General features: G+C 40.8%; 1 protein-coding gene across 10 annotated transcripts in view; it reads right to left on the reverse strand.

The window, feature by feature from the left end:
* The window catches only part of RYR2 (ryanodine receptor 2), a 373,600-nt gene that overhangs the window by 180,873 nt on the left and 166,810 nt on the right, over positions 1–25,917 (reverse strand). For all 10 annotated transcript variants that reach the window (XM_044419812.1, XM_044419847.1, XM_044419795.1 and 7 more), the window contains 10 exons: positions 24,307–24,402; positions 19,923–20,041; positions 19,616–19,749; positions 18,713–18,954; positions 18,119–18,311; positions 16,582–16,798; positions 15,435–15,539; positions 14,841–14,944; positions 8,274–8,357; positions 7,607–7,766 (listed from right to left, as the gene is read on the reverse strand). In XM_044419812.1, the coding sequence (XP_044275747.1) occupies positions 7,607–7,766; positions 8,274–8,357; positions 14,841–14,944; positions 15,435–15,539; positions 16,582–16,798; positions 18,119–18,311; positions 18,713–18,954; positions 19,616–19,749; positions 19,923–20,041; positions 24,307–24,402 (1,454 nt within the window). The remainder of the gene's footprint in view (positions 1–7,606; positions 7,767–8,273; positions 8,358–14,840; positions 14,945–15,434; positions 15,540–16,581; positions 16,799–18,118; positions 18,312–18,712; positions 18,955–19,615; positions 19,750–19,922; positions 20,042–24,306; positions 24,403–25,917) is intronic.

The following is a 25,917-nucleotide window of genomic DNA, read 5'->3' on the forward strand; positions in this document are numbered from 1 at the left end:
TGGGTCCTGGCTACCTGAACGAGCGCTTACGTCCGTATATGCCTGACCGCCCTTGAGATCTGCAGGAGAGTCCCTTCTCCGGGAACCCTCCATGAAAGAAATTAGGAGAGTAAGTACTCGGAGGAGGGCTTTCTCTGTGGTGGCGCCCAACCTATGGAATTCACTCCCCAAAGAGGTCTGCCTGGCACCGTCGTTACTGGTTTTTCAGCGCCAGGTAAAGACCTTTTTATTTAAGCGTCATTTTAATTGTTAAAATATATGATCTGGGCAGGGCAACTTCTTCTTCCTTCTCTTTTCTCCTCCTATATTATTTATTTACTTATTTTATACTGTTATTTTTAATTTTATATTATTATGTTTGGAACTCAGTGTATTTTTTGTATTTTTGTATTTAATGGTAATTTATTATGTTCTATTGTATTTCAATATATTTTATTGTGTTGTAAGCCGCCCCGAGGCTTTGGCAAGGGGAGGCATAGAAACGTTAAATAATAATTATTTATTTATTTATTAACATTTTTATGCCGCCCCCATCGCAGAAAGATAATTCTCCTACAAATGCAGTTCATTATAAACAAGTGCAGACTAATCCATGTTGGGGCCAAAAAATTGCAACTTGCACTGGATCTGCACTGGATCTTGGGCTAGTGGTGGGCAGGTTAGTGAAAATGTTGGACTAGTGCTCAGCTGCTGCAAAGAAGGTAAACTCTGTGCAATGCATAATTAGGAAGGGAATAGAAAATAGAACTTTAAAAATCTTACTTCCCTCCCCACTTGGAATATTGTGTCCAGTTCTTGTTGCTTTACCAGAAAAAGGACATCACTGAATTGAAAAAGTACAGAAAGAAAAACAAAAATGGTCAGGACCAGCTCCCCTATGAGGAGTGGCTTCTACTAGGACTGTTCACCTTAGATAAAAGGCGAGTTAAGGGGAGACATGATAAACATGTATAAAATAATTCACAGTACAGATAAAGTGAAGAGGGACACTCCATTTTTCTCTCTCCCATAACACCTGAAATTGGGGTTATCCCATCAAGGTGATTGGTGGGAGGTTTAGGGAGGACAAAACGAAGCACTTCTTCACAAAGTGTATAGTTAAACTATGAAAATTGCTGCCATAGGAAATGGTGATACCTGGATGCCTTTGAAAAGGGATGGGACAAATACATGAAAGAAGAGGCTATTTGTGGTTACAAGGCTTGCTGGTTATGCCCTACCTCCTCTACCAGAGGTGGCATGCCTGCATATATTAGTTGCTGAGGAGCATGGGCAAGAGGAAGTTTTGCACCCATCCTTCTTGAGAGATCTTCTGGGCAGCTGGTTTCCCCTTTGTGTACCTAGTGCTGGATTAGATGGATCTTTGTCTGATCCAGCATGGATTTTTTATGTTTTCCCCCTCTCAATCTTATCCTTACAGCAGCACCCAGATCACCTGAATCCCAGACCTGCACTCCTAACCACTGTATTCAATTAGCTTGAATTAGTACAATACGGCATTATGTTTGCGGCTTAACAGGCATTGTAATTTAATTTGCATTAGCTGTTGCAGCCTTTTAAATTCAGCTTTAAATCTGATGTTTAAATTTTACAGTGCAATTTTTATAATGTTTTACTGTTATCTGTATTTTTATATTGCATTTATATTGTATTTTATGCACTGTTGTACACTGCCCAAAGAGCTTCAGCTATTGGGCTGTACAGCAATAAAATATTTTTATTTATTTATTTATTTATTTATTAAAACATTTTTATGCCGCCCCATTCGCCGAAGCCTCGGGGCGGCTTACAACAATAAATTAATATAAACATTAAAAATCCAAAAAATACAATATAAAATAAGCCGCCCTGGCCAGATAAAATCAGTTGATACTAACAGTTAAAATACCGCTTAAATAAAAAGGTTTTCGCCTGGCGCCGAAAAGCAAATAACGACGGCGCCAGGCGGACCTCTCTGGGGAGCGTGTTCCATAAGTTGGGCGCCACCGCAGAGAAAGCCCTCCTCCGAGTAGCCACCCTCCTAATTTCCTTCCCGGAGGGTTCCCGGAGAAGGGCCTCTCCCGCTGATCTCAAGGGGCGGCTGGGCATATATGGACGTAAGCGCTCCTTCAGGTAACCAGGACCCAAGCCGTTTAGGGCTTTAAGCCGTTTAGGGCTTTAAAATAACTACTGATAACAACACAATTAGACTGGATTAGACTCCCTACTGAATTCAGTGCCATATAACAAAAGCATACATAGGATCAGACTGAAAGAGAAAGACTCATTAGTAGAAATGTTAGTTTTCTCATATAAAAAGAAAAGCATTATTTTAAGACTACAAAAAGGAACTTCATCAATAAAATTGAGCATGAAAATCTGACAAACATGTTAGATATGGAAAGAAAAAATAGTTGAACAAGTTTGTCTACTGAGCTAAAAAAAGAATAATGATGTTCTGTAAGAAACGACAAACCTGACTAGTGCTATGCACAGAAAGCAGCTTCAAGCAATTATACAGAACATGAAGATGAAGTTGAAAAGAACAGAAGATGAAGTTGGAAAATGCCCTGTGTTTATGACAGAGAGTGTTCCCTAATCATATTAATATATTTACCATTAAAACTATACATAAAACATACCTTAAAAATATATCTCCCCACCACAGTAGGATTTCTAAGAGAAACTCCATGACCCAGCTTACTGATATCTCTTTTGGGAATGATTCTAAAGACAGGAGCCATGCCCTGCTTGTTTCCCTTTCAAGGCCAGTGAGATTTCTCCTTATGATTAACATTATGGTACCAGGCTGTGCCTTAAATCCTTTAAAATGCTGTTCAGCAGACAAAGCAGTATCTTATGAGCAGAAAGGTCTAGCGGCTCAAATCTAGGGATACAAACTGGCATCAGACTAATAGCCAAGCCTCCAAGATTGTTGAAAAAAGTAAGGCATGGACTCAGCTGCTATTCTATTTTATTAAGACAAGACCATGTCTGCACCTGGAAGTGATTTTCTTATATAAGGGAGAAAATGATCTTGCTTAGATGCATGCTGAACTTGTCCTGCTGTTCTTGTGATCACAAATGGAACAGCTGCTTAATCTGTAGAGAGACACCGGGCAGGAAAAATTCTCCATTATCACATTGCAATGAAGTTACAGCAGTTGAATAAGGTGTTCACTTTTCTCAGGAAACGTGTAATGTGTTCTTGGAAGAACTGCAATCAACTCTACTTACTTTGGCAGGTTTGCCAGGCTTGGGAGAGCAAAGATTTCTATAGCAGGTACCAGAAAAGATGGGGTATAGCATCAGGGGTTTAGAAGTCCTGGTATCTCATCAATAGCTGGTGCACAGCAGAAATTCTGCCTTATCCGTTCACTTAGCATATACCAAGGGCGGATGGTGGGGAAGAACATTCTTGACAGAATTCTTGGGAGTTGGGATTCAACAAAGGGTGGGCACCTTTAGAGAAGGGCTGCATGCACTGGAATGACATTGCAAGGAGTTCTCAAGATTTTGGTTGATCATTTATCCAAATGCCTGCCTTTCTTCCTCTGTGTTTTGGTTATTCTGATTTATCTGGGTATTCTTAACCAATTTCTGAAACATTTAAAATGCACCTGAAACTACAGGAAATTTATTTTATAACAAATCTACCCCAAAATATGCATGGTACAGAATTGTGTGCACACATGTATAACTCTGATCATAAACATATTGACTCAGCTGACTTGCCTCAAGTGTCAGTTCCTGAATTGTTTATTTTGTGAAGCACATGAGTTCCTTAGTTCTTTAATGATGCAAGAACCTGGAAACTCTGAATTGTTTAAAGGTTAAGGGTACAATCTTATTGTTTATGCCCTTGATACATATAAGCTTCCTAACTCAGAGGCTTACAAGAATCCAGTGCATAGTGGGAACAGCAGTGGAAACAATCACTACTTCTTCACAATTCTCACTTTGCATTTTACCTAGAAAGCCATTTTGAGTTTTCTAGCTGAGGTGCTTTAGAAGGGGAGGGAAGGCCAGAGTGCTTCCAGAATACCTAATAACCTGGTGTTCTGGTCTCTTTCCTCTTGGGAACACCTCATTTACTGATTTCCTAGCCTCAGAGAAGCAGCCAAAGTGGAACTTTCCATGCAGAAAGGTACTGGAGCATGGATTTCCAGCTCCAAAGCTGGAGTGCTATTTCAGATCTATGAAATCTGAATTATTCTAGAAACCTCATATGATATCTACACAACCCAGACTTAACCCAGCAACACGTATTTAAATAATCTGTTAATTTCTTTGAATCAACTTGCAAACTAGTGGGCTAATCTCAGAGCACTGTGTACAAAAGTTATTTTAAAACATAAGAGTAGCATCCAATTTTAAAGAGCATGGTGACCTAGGGATCTCATCCAAAATGCATCTGATTACCGTAGTGATTTCTAAATTAAATGTTAAGGCAGACTATCAATTAATACTGAAATTCCTTTGTATAACTTGGGCTTAATATCCGTCAGAGCTAACCAGAACTCATTCAGGGTTCTCCTGACTGACAGAATACAAATAAACACATTCAGATGGTTTCCACTCACCACTAAATAATGAACATTAAGAAAACATTTTAAGTCACAGAAAATTCCTTCTTCACCCATTCTCTTCCCTCAGTTCAACATTTATTTCCTCCCTTTGGTTTCTGGTAGACAATGAAAAACGTACTAATAAAATCTGAACAGTTTAAGATCACATTACAAAATCACAAGTAAATCTCAGCTTACAACTTGTCAATTCCCAAACTTACATCAATAACTTAGTGTTCATAAGAACTCTGGAAATGCCTGCAAACATTTTAGTGTTTTGGGTGCAATTCTATGCATGTTTAGAAAGAAAAAATAGCTCTATACCTCCAAGTATGACAAAATGCTGCATGAGGGAAGTTGTAGACTTCTTTCTAAACAGGAATGTGCCCTTAGAAAGCTAATTTATTTCCAAGATTGCTACTTAACATCCTTGCTGCTATTTCATATTGTAGTCTCACTACATACAGTGCTAACATTTTCATTGGTGGGTTGCAATCATGTGAAAATAGCCAGTATTGACAGAGAAGTAGAAATACTTTTGACATAAGCAAGCAGGAAAATGCAGGGAACTACAGAATGGAAAGCTCCCAGACTAACAGAGGTGAAAAGGCTAATCTGACTTTTGAGAACACTGAATAGGATTCTTCATATAGACACAAACAATGCATAAGCTGTTGCAACCTTGACTTTCAAGTAAAGGTTGAAAACTGCAAGCCCTGGCATTTTAGTTTAAAAATTGGTTGTTACAGTGCACTGAAAGGCATTGCTACTTGCTGGGAAATGTGAAAAGAGGTTTTCTGGTAAGAAATTATAAATGAATCGTTTTCTTACTCACATCTTGATTTGAATAACATTCCTGCAGCCAAATCTTTCAATTACACTACAGCTGGCTTAAAATATATATGTTATAGCAGGATCCTATGAATGTCTAGTTAGAAGAAAGCTCCATCAAACTCAGTGAGGTTTACTTCCAGATAAGTGTATATAGGATTACAGCCTTAAAATAGCTTCCTGCCTATCAAATGTTATTTGCAACTTTTTTTACAATCTGCTTAAGCCATAATAGCTATCACAACACCGTTGGGAGATGTTCAAATATATATCTATCTTGGTATTAATTGTGTAAACAGGCACAGAAATCTCCAATGACTTCAGTCGCCACCATGATGTAGGTATAATACAGATATAGTGGGTAGTATTCCAAAGCCGCCTGTTCACCAGTGGGATCAACCAATAGCATGATAATTCTGGAAGCCTAAATGATAGTTTAGGTACACCAGGTGCAGGCTAGAAACAAGGAAGAACTTCTTGCCTGTGAGAGCGGTACGATAGTGGAACCAGCTCCCAAGAGGGGTTGTGTACTCTTCCACACTGGATGCATTCAAGAAGCATTTACATAGTTTTTTGATAGGAATGGTGTAACTGGCTTCCTGCACTAGCAGGGGACTCAGCCTTCTTGGTCCTTTCTAATCCAGCTGTTCTGTTAATCTATGCATTTCTTTTCAGAAGGGGCCAGGTCATGTCAGTGGAGCTTACTGAAGCAATGGCTATTGCCCTGTCCTGTTTTGAAAATGAGAAGCTCTGGGTATTTTAGGGTTGCTTCAGGAAATGTTAATCTTTTGTGCTAGCAGGCACTGCAGCAGTATTAGGTATTTCCCATTATGAAAATAACATAAAAATAAGTAGCAACAACTTAAGTATGATGCAAGTAAGCAAGTTAATGCTATAACAAGAATATTGTTCATAAAAAATGAAACATGCATGTATATTTATATTCTTCAGGTCTTATATCACAAACAAAAAGAAAAATTGCCGAGGTATAGTCATTCCTTTGGAAAGCTACAGTAGATTCTGAAAATGACTTTGTCCTAACATACTCTCAAGGTCATATTTATCAAAATTAAATTTAGCCACTGTAAAATGCTTAGCAGAATGGAACAGGCTTATTTTTAATACTATATTTATTTATTGTGTTCAGTGAATTCATACAATAATATTTGTCATAAATTTGATTATGTAAGGCAAATTTGGATTTCTTTGTTTTTATGTAAAGAAAAATTAGTGCTCATAATAATCCACCATGCTTCACACGTTCCTTCTGTACTATAACCCTTCTCAAATATACCCATATGCACATGCACAGATTCCATGTCTTGGAAACTGAGCTCCAAACAACAGTTGATGGCAGTACACCCATATTTACAATGCTTGATAAAAGCTGAGTCAGTGCCATTTCAAGCACCAAAAGAGCTCCTGCCCTCCACTTTTCTCCATAGCTTTTTCCCCCTGCTGTGGTAGGCACACTTGTATCATCTGAATTTTCTGGAGGAAAAGGGTTTGTAGAGAATGGACTGTTGAGGACCAAGGCTGGGTAAAGTACTGTTCAGTCTCTCTTAGGTGCTTCAAATAACTCTCCAGCCAATCTTCAATCATCATGCACTAATGTTTGATTAGACATGCCAAGCAAATCATATACAGCATGGCCCTGAATAACCTATTCAAATTTAAAGATTGCTTGCTTAATTAAAAGTGAGCATTAAAAGTGAGCCAAATGGAAGCAGTTGGCAAAAATTCATACTTTTGTTTGTTGTGCTTGTATTAAAATTGAATAACAACAAAAAAACCCCTCTCTACTACCTCTTCTGTCTGTCACTTAAATCATCAGGAAAAATGTCTGATTTCTTCCCACAAATAAGAGCAGTTCTTATACAGGGGGGTTCCACTTTATATTTGTGTTCTATATTGCACAATAAAACAGAATTCTCCTTTATCACCTGTTTACCCAAGGAACCCACTACACCTTCCCAAAATAGTTCACAACTGCATTTATTATTCATTCCAAAGTAATATCGCTCACTTTAGCAGGCCTATTTTACATTTCGTAAGCAAAGCAATGGCTTCTACATTTGTTACATTTATTGGAAATATATGAATTCAACACAGATAATACGTTTGACTTCCAACAGTCATTTATTGGATTTGCTACCCTCAAAATAAAATTCAGTTCCACAAGATCTGTAGTTGTGAGTTAATTTTCACGCATTCGTATCTGATCTTACCTGCTGGATTCCATATGTCCAACCCTGTCTGATACGATCCCTTGCCCATACATTGTGAGCATTCTCCGCAAGTTTATCAACCATGGATTCCTGAGATGGGGTCAGCTTGATACAACTCAGATCCATAGGTGCAGGCTTGTATCCACTGGACAACAAGAAACTGTCAAATGTAAAAAGTAAACATTCAAGTGAATTCTCTTTTAAATATTTTAAAAATAACATTAGTCTGCAGAAAAACAACAGAATGCAGTATTTCTGTAGATGCTTTTTATTGCATCATAATGCTATTAATTTATTTATTTCTGCTAGAATAGAAATATCTATTAAATGACCAAAGATTTCTAAGTAAGTGAATGGAATCTCGTGTGTTCTACATAACATTCCTACAATATGACTATCTCAGGCAGAAATTAAACATATCATCACAGGCTAAAATACACATAGATAAGAAATGGGATAAAACAGTGACACATGGCTCTTTTCCACCCAACAAAGCAACTGAAGCATAGGAATAGGCTTATTACTTGTACAAGGAGCATCATAAAAAAGCCAATTTCACCAAAAATGGTGGCAATTATGTTACAGTAAGGACACAACTCCAGGAGAAAAAACTTTTACCATACTGTAGCATGTAATTTTCCACTAATGTTTTTGTATTTAAGCTTACTTCTTTGGAAGTTTTAGTTTCTTCACCTTTTCTTCAGCATGCTCATCAGCAATTCCAACATGACACCCTAATGCCAGCAGTGTTCTAGAAAGAAAATTAATAACTTTTAGAGACATAAAACAGTATGTTAAAAGGCAAAGTTATAACTGCTTGCTGGGCAGAGGGTATTTACAAGACTAAAAAAAAATGCCTAGAATCCATAAGATGACTTTTAGGTACAGCTATTCAAATAGTTTTTTGGTCGTATTTATGAAAGGTATTACTTATTTTAACAATCAAGTTACAACAGTTAAAATCTGAAAATACATTTTCCATATCAATTCTACAAAAAAAAGCAGGTTGCTTACCTGTAACTGATGTTCTTCGAGTGGCCATCTGTGCAGTCACACATATGGGTACTGTGCCTGCGCAGTGCCTTTGGCCAGAAGATTGATAGCTAACGATTTTTGGTGGGAAGCTCCGCTTCCCCTCCCCCTTGTGGCCTATAAAGAGCAGAGCGTCCGCCATTTTGTTCAGTCTTTGCGACCGTACAGTATCTTAATGGATTTTTTTTTTTTTTTGTCGGTACCGTAAAGGAGATGGTCGATTCCAAAAGTGCCCTCTCTCATCGACATTGAGTTGTCGATGCATCCACTCACCGACACCGAGCGGGGCCGGCGGGCGGGTTGTGTGACTGCACAGATGGCCACTCGAAGAACATCAGTTATAGGTAAGCACCTTGCTTTTCTTCGTCGTGGCCTCTGTGCATCACACATACGGGTAGATTAACAAGCTTACCATCAAAGGAGGAGGGAAGGTGTTCTCATCGAAGGACGGAGGAGAGAACAGCTCTACCAAAGGAGCAGTCCCGTCGAGCCCGAACATCGAGATGGTAATGCTTGGCGAAAGTGCAGGGATTCGCCCAAGTAGCGGCTCTGCAGATGTCATCAATCGGAACCCCGGATGCGAATGCAGAAGATGTAGCGACAGCTCTAGTAGAATGGCCTCAAGGAACTAAAGGCAATTTGAGCTTAGCTAACTGATAACACAAGACAATACTGTGGACTATCCATTTAGAAAGTCTTTGTGGAGTGACTATGTCACCCTGATCTCTAGCCGAATATTTGATGAACAGTTTATTGGATCACCGAATAGACTCCGTTCGCGACCGATAAAAGGCTAAACAACGCCGAACGTCAAGGGAGTGCAAGGATCTTTCCAAGGGATTCAATGGCGATGGAAAAAAGGCAGGCAGTACAATGTCTTGTCCTGTATGGAAAGGTGTAGAGACTTTGGGCAAGAAAGATGGGTCGAGACATAAAACGACCTTTTCTCTGTGGAAGTTTAGATAAGGAGGGTGGACACGGAGCGCACAAAGTTCACTGGCCCTCCGGGCTACAAGGAACGCCCGTCTTCCACGAAACTAATCAGAGATCCACAGTCGCCAAAGGTTCAAAGGGGGCCTTCATAAGGGCCTGTAGAACTACAGAAAGGCTCCACGTGGGCATAATCGGTCTAATTGATGGATTAAGATTATACAGTCCTTTCAAAAATCTCTTGAGGATAGGATGAGAAAATAGGGGTGACCCGTTGACTAAGCCATGGTAATAGGCTATTGCGGCCGTATACACTTTAATAGAAGACGGCTTCAGTCCAGAGTGATGCAACTCCAGAAGGAACTGAAGAATTTGTTCGATTGATGAGACAAGTGGGGAGAACAAATGAGACTCGGAGAAGGTGGAAAAACGTTTCCATTTAGCCATATATGACTTCCTTGTGGACAGCTTTAGGGCAGAGTCGATAATATGCTGAATCTCAGGGTGCAAGAGCGTTGGGTTCGAATTCGATGGGGTCTGTCTCGAACCCGATGGTACGGAGAGACTGTGGCAGTGAGAGGCACCCGCATGGTTGGATTCGAGAATTGGAACCGAAGCAGTCGAAGTAATCATCAACACCAATGGGTTAATAGAAGCTGTCAGATTCGAGGCTCCAGAATCCATCGTCGGCCCCAATGGAAGGTCAATCATCGAATCCGCCACGCTGTCAGGTTCAATGAGAGCAAGTCTGGGTGACGAAGTGTGCCGCCCATTTGCGTTATAAGATATGGAAGTGCCGGAAGATGAAGAAACTCCCCACGGGAGATGTCGAGCAGTTTCGCAAACCACGCTTGACGTGGCCACCAAGGCGCAACTAGTATCCCCGATGCACGGTCACTCACTATCTTTGCTATGACCCTCATCAGAAGAGGGATTGGAGGGAAAGCATAGAAGTTGATGTTGTCCCAAGGGATCATGAATGCGTCCCCTAGGGATGCTTGTCCGATTCCTGCTCTAGAACAGTAAGTCTTGCATACCCTGTTCCATCGAGTAGCGAATAAGTCCACATCGGGGAACCCCCAGCACCTGAAAAGGTGGTTGCGCGTACGAGGATCCAGTTCCCACTCGTGAGAAGTGAAGATGTGTCTGCTGAGAAGATCCGCGTGCACGTTGTCTGTGCCACCCAGATGAACGGCCATCAGAGTAATGTGTCTCTGAATGCACCAGTCCCAAATTCTCATAGAAAGCCTGGCTAAGGTCGGTGACTTCGTCCCTCCTTGCTTGTTCAGATAAAAAACGGTCGCCATATTGTCCGAAGTTATCTGAACGATCCGATGATGAAGGAGGTCTTTGAAAGAACAAAGGGCTTTGAAGACTGCCAGCAGCTCTAGGAAGTTGATATGATTCGTGGATTCTAGACGAGTCCACGTTCCCTGGGTAGACAGGCCAGAGCATATCGCCCCCCATCCTAGGAGAGATGCGTCGGTGATGGGAGAGATGCGAGAGTTATCAAAGGAGGTCGCGCCCTGAAGGGGACTCCCATCACGAGACTGGTCGGTTTCAGCCACCAGCACAGGGAGTGGAGCACGGAAGATGGGATCCGAATCTGTTTCGACTGTGGGTCTCTTTGTGGATGATACACCTTGTTGAAGAATAGTTGTAGTGGGTGAAGCCAAAGTCTGGCATGTAGAACTACGGCAACTGAGGAGGCCATATACCCCAGGACCCTCTGAATGGATCTCGCCGTAACCGTTCCCTCTCATTGGATTCGATGGCTATGGCGAGCGAGAGTCTGCTGTCTGTCCTGAGGGAGGAAGGCTTTCTCCAACATCGAATCCAAGCAGGCTCCAATGAAGGTGAGTGTCTGTGTCAGAAGAAGAGATTTCTCTGTATTAATACGTAGGCCCAGACTATCTAGTAAGGTACGGGTTGTATGGATGGTGTCTAGGAGCCCTTCTCTGGATTGCGAGACCAACAGCCAGTCATTGAGGTACGGGTAAATTTGTATGCCCTGAAGGCGTAGGAAGGCACAGATAGGAGCCATGCATTTGGTAAAAACTCTCGGAGCCGTAGCCAGTCCAAAGGGTAAAACTGTGAACTCATAAAGTTGGTTTGCAACAGCAAAATGGAGGAAACGCCTGTAAGTTGGATGAATTGAAATATGAAAGTGGGCGTCCTTCATGTCCAGTGAGGCGAACCAATCCCCTCTCCTGAACAACGGCAAAATGTTTTGAAGGGTGGTCATACAAAACTTTCTCGGTATAATAAGCTTATTCAAGTCCCGTAAATCCAAAATCAGACGTAGACCACCATCCCGCTTGGGGACTGTAAAGTATCTGGAATAGAATCCGTGAAGTCCGTCAGATGGAAATACTTGACGAATCGCTCCTTTAAGGAGAAGTTGATGTATTTCGTCGAGAAGTACTGGCGAACATGAAGTAGACTGGATCGGACTCGATGGAGGAACGATGTCGAATTCTATTCGATAGCCATGTTGAACGATGGATAATACCCACCGGTCAGATGTGATGGACTCCCAAATGGGGAGTCAGCTTTGGAACCGATCCCCAGATGAGAGGGGGGTGGGTATTAGAGGAGTATGAGGAGTGGTTCGCCAGTCCCGTCAGCACTGCCTCCGATTGTCGAAACGACGGTGGCCCTGTTGGAAGCACTGCTGGGGCTGAGGGCGGCGGCGCTGTTGATGCTGTTGTTGCTGGCGGTGTTGCGGCAGCTGTCTCTGCTGGTATGACTGCCTGTAGGATGGCCGATTCCAGAACCACTTATGTCTGCTGTGTGACTGGATCTCCATCCTGCGCGCCGTCATTCTTGACTCATGCAGTTTCTTGAGTTTGTGGTCGGTACGTGAATGGAAGAGCCCGGAACCATCAAAAGGCATCTCTTCTATTCGCCGCTTGGTTTCCTCCGGGAAATTACAATTCCGAAGCCATGCGTGTCTCCGGAGGGAAACAGCACCGACCAAGGCCCGGGAGTCAGTGTCCACGTGGTGACGTGCCGTGGACAACTGCTGCACTGCGACCTGCATGGCTTCTTTGATTAGGACCTTCGCAAGGTCACCCTGGTGGTCTGGGAGGGTGGAGGCGACATTGTAGAGGCGCTGCATAATAAAATATTGATATCGCGCCAACGTCGCCTCGTAGTTGGAAATGTGAAGTCCTAAGCCCGAGGCAGCATAGACTCGCCTGGCCAGGGAATCTATTTTCCGGCCCTCCTTATCCCTCGGCGCCATATGTCCCCTCACCTCTCTGCCTTGTGAGGATTCGACGACCGCCGAGTTTGGTTTGGGTGCTTTAGCAGGAAGGGGATGTCTTCTTCCCGGACCCTGTACATAGACTCATATCTCCTGGACGTTGGCTGAGGATGTGAAGGTAGGTCCCAGGGCTACGTCATCGCCTGCCGCAGGGTAGTTATAAGCGGCAGAACAATGGAAGTCGGTTGCTCCCTGTGGACAACGTCGTAAAACTTGTCCGTCAACGGTCCCGGGCACTGGGCAGCGTCGATGTCCAGGGACTGGACAAGCCTCGACATCAGCTCCACGAAGGAGACGTGTGACTCATCGGGTGACGCAGGATCCTGGGATGTCACCACGACGTCCAGGGAGGTTGAGTCTACTTCAGAGTCATCCGAATCAGCACCGCAGTATGGTGGGGCAGAAGATGATGACTCCGCCGGCGAGAAGGAGCGGCTGCTTCCGCTTTGCGGGGATCGAGGTGGCACCCTCCTCGAATCCACAGACTGCGGTTGGTCACAGGGCGGAGGTGAGGATCGCGCCCTGGGAGCAGGGTAGTACCCCACAGAGAGCGGGTCTCCCCAAGGCTGATAGTAGGGATGACGCCAACTCTCCGGGCATTGCTCTACCGAGCGGCTCCTCCGATTCCCTGGTGGGGACAGGCCAGCATCTGTCTCCAATGTCACTGCGGGCATTGGTGTCAGTGACCTCGCTCTAGGAGGGGAGTCCTGGATTTCCCCATCCGAGATAGACCCCCGTAGAGTTGGAAGGGGTGCAGGCAGGAGGTCGACCGCACGTCGGGGAGACCCCTGAGGGGTAACCCGCATGGCCTCCTGAAGGATCGGTTCAGGCGGGGTCGGTATCGTAACCGCCACCGGTACCGAGGGTCCTGTCGGCTCTGAGTCCCTATGTCGGGAACGGTCCGTGGACTTAGCCTTCTTTGGAGGCTTAGAGGCCTTCTCCTTTCTGGCCTTCTTATGGCCTGCCGGCTTCTCTTCGGCATGCTTCCGCTTCTCATTCCTCTTTTTTGTGAAGCAGAGGGGGCCACCAAAGCGGACGCACCTTCATCCGAAGGGTGTGAGGGTGAAGACACAGAAGTGGAGCCAGGTTTTGGGATAGAGACGAGCGGGTCTGATTGCATCAGAGCCCTATCCCAAAGGAGCCCCTGAAGCCAGTTCTCGCGGTTCTTCCTAGCCTGCTTTGAGAAGGCTAGGCAATGAACGCACTTATCCGTCCTATGCCCCTCCCCAAGGCAGAGGAGGCATAGGTCGTGCGGATCAGTAGGTGCCATTTTTGACCCGCAGTCCGCACATTTGCGGAAAGCCACTCGCTGCGCCATCGAAGAAAAGAAGAAAAAGAGAGATAGTGCAGAGGGTAAATATATATTTTTGTTTTTTTTTTTTTTTGATAGATTGAAGAAGAAATAACAAGAGAAAAACTACACAGAAGCGGGAAACGAAGTAAGGGGAAAGTAGTATAAGGGCAATATATAAGGAGAGAACCAAGAATAGCCAAAGCGAAAGTCAAAAGCGGTACGAGGCACAGCGAACGGCGGTCGCAAAGACTGAACAAAATGGCGAACGCTCCGCTCTTTATAGGCCACAAGGGGGAGGGGGAGGGGGAGCGGAGCTTCCCGCCAAAAATCGTTAGCTATCATTCTTCCGGCCAAAGGCACTGCGCAGGCGCAGTACCCATATGTGTGATGCACAGAGGCCACGACGAAGAACAAAACCTTACCCACAAATTGTTTTGCCATGCAAAGCATCAGTAAGATTAAACAGATAAAAAGTGAAAGTTTAACCCTAGAATATCCTTTTAAATAAAATACACTTGTAAATAGCAAAATTTCTCAAATGGAAAATTATGGGTGCATTTGCTACTCCTATTACAGAAGCAGGAGTAATGCAAGCAACAAAACTTGTGGGTTTTTTGCTAATATATAAAGCAAACTTCATGCACCCAAACCAATTTGTTTACATAAATCTAAAGGTGCTTGTGATTAGACTGAATGTGCTGCCAACTTACTTCAGTGTTTCTAATGACATTTGGAGGTTGTAATTTCGTTCTTGTTCTGGCAGCTTTGCAAACTCTACTAAACATGGATGCTGACGCTTGTTGTCATCTCTGACCTGTAAGATAGGAAAGATTAATCTTCAAGTTGGTGAAATCTGTATCCAATATGCTCAATCCTACAAAAAAAGGAGTAAAACCACCCACCACCGCTGCAATAGGAAGCAATATTAATGCAATATGGCAGTGCTCATTTCAAGGACCAACCCCATGCCGCAACAAGAAAGCAATGTTTTAAGCACAATCACTCAACCCTGACCCTTGACACAACCTGTGGATCCCAATACCTGACTCCCCTTGGACAACTGTCTATGATCCAGCTTTGGCAGGGTATTAAGACTGATTCACATATAGACTTTTTTCTGCATGAAAGCTTAATTGAAAATCTTTGCTCTGTAAAAAGCATGGATGCTGTTTAAACTATTCAAAAGTTTTATAAAATATATAAATACATTGCTGTGGAGAAGATACTGGCTTTTTATTCTATATTGCTAGCATGGAGTTTCCCTTTTTTTAAGGATAAAGTACAACATTTGAAAAGATACATACAGGACCATACTGCCATCCAAGTTCAATTTTATTCATAACCCACAGTTCATGGATATTTTCAGCTAGCTTTTCTCTAATTCGTTCCAGGTGTGGAGGCAAGACAATCTAAAATAGAAGAGCGAGTCTGTTAAAAATAAAACAACACTGAGAGCAATTAAGAAAAAATAAAACCAACAACATAATCCAACAGAATAAGATAAAATCCTTGCTGAAGTCTACATATTTTCACAAATTAAGGCTACAATCTTATACCCACTGAGAGTAAGCCACACTGAACTTAATGTGAATGACCTCTGAAGGGCCACATATATTGCGGCAGATCTTCTCCACTTCCTTCCAAGCCCATTAACAATACTTTCAAAATAAAGTCTTTATTATGTTAATGATGGAAAGCTAGGCTGGCTTTGTGATGCAAAAGATCAGTATTACCACAGTAAATAACAAAGTTAGAATGCTAGCCATTAGGGAAATGTAGCTTAATGATACAAAACTGATTCCAGCCTGAATCCCTCAAGGTAATTCCAAACCAAGAACTGCTGACTCCAAGGTGGATCCTGCTACTTATGGGCCAATCATCTGAAATGCCTGACACTTCTCAATTGGTCTACCCTCTTACCAGCTTGTTCATTATATTTTTCCCATGCAGTCAGAACCCACAAGAAATTCTCAGTAGCTGCCTAGCTTATCTGTAGAACCGCTGACTTTAACAAGTTAGCTGAGAATTCAAGCCCCTCCTCCAATTCTGAATCAGAATCTAGTCAACATCCTTTGGATGCTGTATTATAGGAAGAGTGGGCCCAATCCCTATAATGTACATGAGTGCACTGATGCAAAGCAATTGCTTGTCGTATTGACAAGAACCAAAGGATGAGTTGTTGTACTCAGAGCTTCATCTGGACCATGCTATTAGAGCAAAGGAGAAAGAGGATTAATGTTTTTGCTTTTTCCCCTTCCCCAGTGATTTTTTTAATGAATTTCGTTCTACTAGCTCCTATGGGAGAGAATTAATCTATACCATAATGGAGTATGACACACACTTAGCACTAAAGCATGGCACAAAATTTGGAAAAAAACGGTTTTCTGGAATTCCTGATTTTAATACATTATACAAAACACATTTTCCAAGGGAAGTGAAGATTCTACTTACCTGACTGGTATCTACAGGTACTGGAGTGAAAGCTGCTTGTGACAAAGAGATATTTGGACCCAGTAGATCTCTTGTGCAGTTGCGGTCTTGTTTATATTCTCTGCTGTGTTCCACCTTCAACTTTTCTTTTGGCAGAATAGCTTCAAAACAAGGAGCATATCCTGGAGGTGGAAGGAATTTAAATTCCCCATGACGGCCTCCAAGTAAAAAGCGTACCCTATAAAACAACAATTTAAAAATTCTATGTCTATAGAGTGACTCTTAGATAAAACATTTAATTCAAAGTTACACTTCATATATGCTGCATCTGTGCAGCATTTAATTTAGAGTAACTTAGTTTTATATCATGCTATTTGCCTTTCTACTGGCCTCCAATAACACTCTAGTCATTCTTGGTTACCTGTAGTAAATTTACGTTCACTACTCCTTAACTCATATTATATTTTATGTACCAAGTAATCTAAGGATAACTCTAACAGCAAACTCCTTTACATATTAGCCAGAAATAAATTTCACTCTATTCAATAATGCTTAGTCCTTAGTTACTGTATTCAGGAATGGGTTTATAGGCATTTTTAAAAATGTGCCAGCTAATGTATGAATGAGATCAGGTTATCTATGTGTATATGATGAATAAAGTCTCTTTTAGCCCTCAAAAGCTACACCTATAGTGATTTTTCCCAGACAGACAAATGTTGAAGAAACTTTAATGTTTATCTGATAGATAATTAAATAATAGAACAATATATTAGCAAGTAAGATTCAATTCTAAAAGATTGATTGATCACACTGAATTGAAATTAAAAAGTGGCTAACCATGGATATAAATGTCAGATATCTTCAGAACTGTTTTCCGAATTATCAGTTTGACAAGCCAAAGTAGACTAGATGCCAAAGATTCATGAGAGTACACTGTAGGCTGAATACAACTAGAACTACAATGCTGGAAGGGTTAGCTCTTTGACCTAATTTCACCCAGTATAAATCACCCTAAAAGCTGCTATCTGTCCTGCTACCATGATTATTCTCTGTTTACCCAAGCAAAGCAAATACAGCAAGTTTCATGGTAACTAAGATCCACAGTGCCATGGTCCTGATTATGGAGACACAGCATTGTCTCAAAGAGGACTCTGATCCCAATAAGATCTTGGGGATCTATTCTATCAAGGACCTTTGGTGACCTCTGCCACATTCCCCAAATTCCAGGAAATGGCTTTCTCATCTATCTCTACTTCTCAGCCACATAGGAGCTTAAGGCTACAGAAACAAGCATGGGCTCTTTAAATCAGTACTGATCAGCCTACATAGGCTTCCTGTTTTTGCTAATCCTTCCTTCTTCCATAAGGCCCTTCACCTTCCCATAATGGTTTTTAAGAGGGAATAAAAAGGTTCAGAAATCCAATCATGAGAGAACTGCAGTGGCACATCTAGTTTGACTTTTAGAATAAGTCCTGTAAATAAATCAGAAATCTTAGCATTTCTTTTTTCATATATAGGACAAAACATTTGCAGAAAGTAATAGGATACAGGTACAAACTTTATCCCTGCAGAGAAGCTGACAACTGGGAAAAAAAGACCATCTATGTTGAAATTCTCAAACATCCCCTGGACTGGCTGCCCATTTATCCGAAATGAAATGCTTGGAGCGCTCAAGTCAAGGCAGCAGCTGATTACATCATCAGTTCTTAGTAGATGCTGGTAAGGAGAATTCACAGCTCTTGCCACACAACCTATGGCAGAAGTATAGTGATAATTAGAACTAAGTTAAGATCTGTAAGAAAATCTACTTTCAGAGAATATAAAAGGATCAATACAAGTGACAAAAAGGAATCGCTCAAATGAGCACTATGTCATAAGAAACTCCCTTATACTGAGTCAGACCATTGGTCTATCCATCTCATAAATGTCAGACAAGTTTCAAACAGAAAGCTTCTATAATCTTATCTGGACATGCCAGGGACTGTATCCAGGGCTTTCTGTAGACAAAGCATGAATTCTGCTCTAAATTAAGCATTTTTGCCCCTCTAAAATTCTATCTGGAAATACTAAATTCATATTTTACCTTTAAAGATACATCTACACAGTGTTTGCACCTTAAAAGAACTCACTAATGATATTTTATTTGTCTTACCTGACCAGAGATGAAGTCCATCAAAACCATAGGAGTATAGGTCATCGCCAACACCATTACCTCCCCATTCTTCTCCTCCCACAGGATAAGGTGAATAGCCTTCTGTTGAAGCCCAACCCACACGAAGATGAGTAGCTTCTGCTGTTGTAAATGGTTCCACATAGTCAACCACTAGCTCATAATACCATTTTCTGTACTGAGCAGAGCCCTCACTGATTCCAAGGAAAATATTGGGTCTCATGCTGAACATAAACCAAAAAGATAAAAATCAAAATCAAAGATGTATACAGTTTGTTTAAAGTATTTTAACCCACCTGTTGATTCTTGGACTCACAGCTTCTCAGGCAAATTAGAAAAAAATCAAGTACATATTCTGCAAATTTCAAGAGCCAGTGTGGTATATTATTATTAATACATTACATTTCTATACTGTCCATAGCTGAAGCTCTCTGAGTGGTTCACAACATTTAAATTGTATAGTGGTTAAGAGTGTGGGACTGGAACTCAGGAGACTGGAGCCATGGAGTTAACTGGGAGCCTTTGGGCCCTCACAGACTTTCAGTCCAACCTACTTCACTGGGCTGTTGTTGTTAGGACAAGATTGAGAGGAAGCGAATTATGTAAGCCACCTTGAATTTCTCAAATGAAAAAAGGCAGAATATAAATATAATAAGTAAAAAAATCAAGTAAGCGAAGTAACAAGCAATAAAACATTTTATGAAGCAGTAGTTGCCTGTTTGATATTGTCTCTAGAAAACCTATTGAGGTTACTACATTTCATGTAAAAAAGGAAACAAAAAGGAAAAAAGAGACACATCATCTCTTAACAAATAGTCATGCTTATGTATGAAACCTTTGTTCAAGAGTCTGCATGCCCAATGACATTCCATTCTGTTTTCTTACCTGCTCACATGGTTAACAAGGCGTGTCTGGAGAAGGAGGTCTCTTCCCGGTAGAAGATTGTCACAGATGAGATGTTGATTGGATCGCACAGCTACTCCATGACATACACACAGAGAACACAAAACATCTAACACCTGGAAAAGAAATTATGATGGTGTTTATACAGGTTTTCAGTCCCTATAGTGCTATTTAAAAACAGTAAGTATAAAATGCTAAAGTATATTCATTGTTTTACAGTGGATGACTAATAGAATTTGCTATACATTACAATGAATCTCCTGTCTAGTGTCATTTCAGCCTTGCATACCTTATGGTTTCTTCCATGTTTGTCCAAAAGACATATGATTGATTTAATATGTCCTTCTTTAATAATATTTAAAGCTTCTGGACTTTCCACCAATATACAGTGTAAAACCTCAAGAATTCCTGAAAATATAAGAAGACCACTTTTTATTCTCCATAGTCTTTCAAAATCACACAGTATGGTCCATGTATTCAATGGTAGTCACAATAATCCTTTCCCTTCCATAATTATATTGTTTGGAGAAAAGAAGATGGGATAATGCATTAAATATACACGTTCATTCTTGCTGCCAATTGCTGAATTGTAAGTACCACAGGAAGATACTTAATTCAGCTTTAATTTCCTCAACAGACAATGGTCACATGTAGTCTTATGTGTGAGGAAGGGCATCCAAAGGGCATCCGCATGCTGAAGGCTTGAGCCAATTCTTGCTTTCTAGATCACCATTCTGCATATTACTACACTTTGCAGAAGCATTGAGGAAGCAGAGAGAAAGAGCTATGCATTCCTACAGGCTCTGCCCATCAATAGTTTTTCATGTAGATCAACAGCCCTACACAGGAAAAACATTCCACACCCCATCCCCTCCTGCATGGCCAAGAGGTATCGACTAGTGTTTAGTTTCACCTGTTCTTCCTCACTGCATACAAACCAGAAGTCATTTATAGCAAACTCTTAGTAATACAAGCTAGTCTTATAAACACACTTCGAAGTTGCCTTGCGTTAAAACAAACACAAGTCATATGCAGCATATGAATAACTATTTGTCCATAAAATGCATAGAATAGCCCAGCATGCATTCTATGCAAATTCAGATTGAAGGACGTCCTGCAACTCCCAGTATTCCATAGCCATGGGAGTTACAGAATTTATTTCTCTATGAATAAGAACAGGATTGTATACTCAATAAATAAAATTCCAGATGAATATCTCTTACCACAATAAGGAATGTTCTGAAAAATTAGAATTTACTGCTTTAAAGCCACATTCCAGGAGAAGATAAACAAGAAGAATAGTAAACACATTTCTATATATCACAACTAGGGGAGCATGAACAATTCTCCTACAACATAAGTAGAATAACTGCATGAAATAGAAATAGCAAAAAGTAGAAAGCACTAAAACACCTGTGACCTCTCAATTAACCAGGATTAATCAGACAAATAAAGCAGCAGTCACTGCCATTAGGTATCATTAGACTTCAATCAGATTCCTGAAGCGCTGTATTAAACAAAGTTCCCCTAGGTCTGTGCATGATTGCTTTATAAGATCTCTGTTTCAGCAATAGAACACATAAAGCACACAGTTAATTACAGCCAATTCTTGTGGCTAGATGCAATGCAAAGAAGGCTTCAATCTAAGATGGCACAGATCAATAAAGGTAGATAGTATGTTGACTTTTCTTCCTTTAGTCCAAACCATAAGGAAAGCAATTATATTTTCATGTGCACCAAAAAGAGAAAGAAGCAGAAATAAAAGCTCTTGTATATGCTTTCTTTGCAAAAACTAATCTAGTCTATCAACCAAACCTTACTTCAGAGTAATCCTTGAACCACTGATCTTTAACGTACTATTTGAAGTTTCACTGGCCAGATGAAATAAGTGAAGAAATAATCTATTGACCAACAGGACTCTTCCTGTTGCCAGATGCTAGAAAGTCATAAAAATATACTTATTAACAAGGGTACAAAAGTAAATGTATTATTTCTTCATCAAACAGATAAGCTAATTACCTGAAACTAATTATAGTTACAGATAAAAGCTAAACTAGCCTAAGTATTTTACATTTTGATCACTTATTATATTCAAAAGCCATTTACTTTCTACATATTTCCCAAAATTATACCCAGTGTCCCAAGGGCAAACAAATCATCATGGTACTTTTCAAAATGTCTCCAACATTCCTTCCTTTAAACTTGAGAGATGAAAACTTTAAAAAAAACCAAAACTATTAATTTGATTTTTATCTTAAAGCCCTCAGGCCAATTACATTTTTAATTAAGTAAATCATAGTTCTCTGATGAGTTTAAAAACCGAATTACAGCACACTTCACTGTACTTGGCTTCATAACTCATGGTAGAACCATTTTCCAGTTTCTAGCAAGTTATAAGCTATTGCCCTTTAGAATAAAATAATGAACTTAAGCAATTAAGTTTAAAACAGTATTTTTGTTAAAATATTCTGGTTAAATATAGGTGAGTAAACAGAAACTTTATAAATATTTTTTCTGGCATAACTGGCATAATTCAGGGAAAGTGAAGAAGTTTCAGGTGATGTTGAAACTTTAATAGGACGACAATCCTAACTTTGTTTACTTAGGACATAATCTGATTTAGTTCAGACAAAGGAGAATTGAGGCCCTTTCATATTTTTGTATTGTTCTTACCCGTTCAAAATTCCTATCTGTATGGAAAGGTTTATTCAAAGTCTACTGATATGAACACTGATATAAAACATGTGTTTATTTATTTATTTAAACCATTTATCTGCCCAGTTTTACTAAAACCCTAGCAAGCTCATAAAATATTGTTTCTTTTTAAATGTTTGATTATATGAACTCAAAACTTAGAGTTGGAGTTAGGGTTAGTAGATGGCAATGTTATTTGTAAGACAAAAACAGCTTTTTAATAGCTAGTTTTAAACCCCCCCCCCCTTTTTCTATCCAAAATTCAAGCTGAATCTAAGTTTAGCTAGTTGCACATAGTCTCTAGTTTAGAAATCACCAAAAACATCATCTAGCAAAAATAATTTTATTTGTTTAAATAAAATTCAGCTGTTCAGGTGTCATTTTGATCATACTGATTTATAAAAACTGATTGTGCTCCATAAGATTGCACCCTCACTGCTCAGAAACCCCCAGACTCAGACTTTTCCAAGATTCCTATGCTCTGCTGACGAGTTAAGAGGAGCAACCTAGATACCATCCTTCAATATTTGTTTTTTATACCAAGGGCACTTCAGGATGGGAGGAAGGGAGGCTGGACAATTGTAACCCTGTCCCTCCAGTCACCTCTCCTCTTACTGGAATGCCCCATTTTCCCCTTTTCCAAGGGTGATTTTCTGACTTCACAGAGGAAGCCAGCATAATTCTCTGCATACAAACTATGCAGAGAATCTGCAGAGCAACATAGCCCTCTCAGTTGCTTGATAAAATACGCAACCTGCTTTACTTTGCAAGTACTTGCAGGATAAAGATCAGACCTGTAGATGCCTGAGGGATGCCTGAGGGATCAGAACCAATACAATCATGAAGAACAGCTGGAAGCCACAGGAGGCTATTTAACAAGCTACTCAGTTCTTTATGATGGCTGCTTTGTGTTCCTGATGCAGTTTCTGCCTCTGGATCTGCCTGCGAAGTCCTCATTCCTGCCTGTTCCTGTTCCTACCTTTGCCTCTGGTGCTTCCATTCCTTCCAACCCTCAGTTGCACCTGGCTCTGCCTCTGGGGGGTTTTCCAGACCTTTCCGCATGCTTCGGAACAGCATGGTTTGTAACATAAATCAAACATAAGGCAAATAGTGCACAGCAATACCCAACTGCCAAAAATAAGGAAATCTCAGCCATATTCCAACTTTCCTACACAAAGTAATGCTCTATACAATATCACTTCAGTGGAAGCTGGTGGCTCCAACATTACTCAGTCTACTTATCTATTCTAGCTCTTACTCTAGATTTCAAAAGAGCTATCCATAATATTGAAACCTATCTGCAAAATAGGGTCATCTCCTTGAAGAGCTCCTTCAAAGTTCAGGGTAAAATCCAGAAGCCCGTCATCACTGAAGCTACCAATCTCCACTGCATCTACCAAAATCACATACATCCATGAAACCAATTAGCACGTTATAAGTGGTGCCTGAGTTTATATGTGTTCTTCTTTTCTCCCCATTGCTTTTTCCAGTTGTATTGTATCTATTACCTTGTGCATTTCTTTTAAATTGCCAGCAAAGAGGCACTGCCATTTTTCATCTGAGATAGTTTTCAATTAAAGCTTAAGAAATAAAAGCAAAAACAACCTTCAAGAATACTCATACAATGAAATCACAAGGATTGGAGGCTGTTAAATGTTCCACTGGTTGCAGCAGCTATGTTGCTGGGAGGCAGCAGTACCCCAATTGTGGAACACTCTAGCAAGGCTGGTGAGATTGGGTCCTTCTGCATTTTCCTTTAGACAGGCAATCAGTGCTATTTTGCTCTACCAAAATTTTAATGTTGCATCCTCATGCTTTGTCATTCTTCCATTTTAATTTTACTGCCATCCTTTTTTTAATTATATGTGTTTTGCTACTTGTTTCATGCCTCAAAACTGCAACTGAATTACTCCTATACTAAGTTTTCATACTACACTTTTAAGAAGTAACATGCGTATTGGTAATGCTGAAAAACATACCAGAAGAGGCTTCCAGTCTCTCCAATCGACTGATGAGCCAATCAAGAGATCCTGAAAACTGGGCACAGTTTTTACGATTCCCCCTAATCAAAGCCGCTGGAAAAGAATAGAGATTTATTATTTTAGAAATCCTCATATTAGCCCCATTCACACACTTTAAAACCAGAAATACAGCTTAATAAACCAGGCTGTGACCAAACACTGCATTTGTGCATGTAGCTCCATCATATGAGTAGGTAAACGAAGCAGGACAGGATAGTTTTTTGTATTTCTAAATCTGAGATTATGGCTTAGCATACCCAAACAAGCAGGGATTATAAAACAGCTTTAAGGCTGTTTGTTTACAAATCCTGGTTTTTTTCCCTAGTCACATTAATCTATAATCCTGGGTTTGGATGCCATGGGTACCTATTTTATACTATAATGGACACCTAGAGAGCACGCTGCTAACAGATGGCTTTTAAACAATTTTAATAAATGAATAAATAATTCCTCCATGGCTCAGTTTACCCAGAAAGGCTAATGGACCAGCAGGGGAGTGAGAGTATGCTACCTGTTGCCCTGGTTCATGTAACATGACAAAAGGGAATCAACCCATACTTAGTTGTTCTGTTGTCTGAACCCACACTGTGTTCCTCAGGGTGGCTTGTTTTGTTCCAACAAGTCATTCTGAGAAGCCATGGTTTGTTCTACCCATGGTGGGTTGTCATGTGACTCAACAGTCCCCACTGTATATTGTGGGCAATGCCAAGTAAGATGTTCAGGAAGAGCAGCAAAAAAAAAAAACCCTTGTCGCTCTTGCTAAACTCACCAAAATCCCTATGAAAAATGCATGGGATGTCCTGTCAAAAAGAAAGTCTTTTAAAAGGAGTTCTGACAGCTACCTGTCAAACCTTCACATTCCAGTAAAAAGGCTGCACTTTTCCATCTTCCCAAGCACTTAAGAGTATCAGAAATGGGCACTTTTTGACAGCAAGAAACCCTCAGTACATTACCCAAGCAAGGCTCCCTGTGTCTGCAACAACAGAAATGCACAGATGTGGAATTGTGGAATTCGGACTATTGAAGTAAATTTTTTAAAATGGAATTATTTGCGTACACTGAGGCTCAAAACTTTTTTAAAAACAGGCCAGTGAACCACTGACAGCCTCTCCAGAATGCTGCCTGGGCACTTTGGAAGTGCTGTCAGTGGCTGTAAAAAATGGAATTGCGAAGAGTAAACTGAAAAGAATGGGAAAAGCTGCCAGGAAAACAAGCTGAGTTAGAATGGCTGCCAACTGCAGTGGGAAGAGCAATGTGAGTACCCTGAGATGCCAGCTAGCAGACCAAAGGGGAAGGAGGGGGGGTGACAACCCACATGAGTCTGATCATTTGTCAGCTATATGATAAGTTGTTTCTGCAGCAACGAACTCATTATGGCTGGTTGGACTGGAGTGACATAAGCCTGTCCCTTCACATCCTGTTTATTATGCCAAAAGTTTTGGCTTAAGGTACCCAGAACATGGTCATGGTAGACACTAGAACTGATACTCACATGTGATTCTTTTTGTCATGTTATTACAAAGCAGGATGATTTTTATTCTGTGTTTCCAAGCATCCTACCCTAAACAT

This window comes from Varanus komodoensis, unplaced genomic scaffold, assembly GCF_004798865.1.
Source record: "Varanus komodoensis strain SLA01 unplaced genomic scaffold, ASM479886v1 scaffold1, whole genome shotgun sequence".
In the NCBI taxonomy this organism is placed as follows: domain Eukaryota; kingdom Metazoa; phylum Chordata; class Lepidosauria; order Squamata; family Varanidae; genus Varanus; species Varanus komodoensis.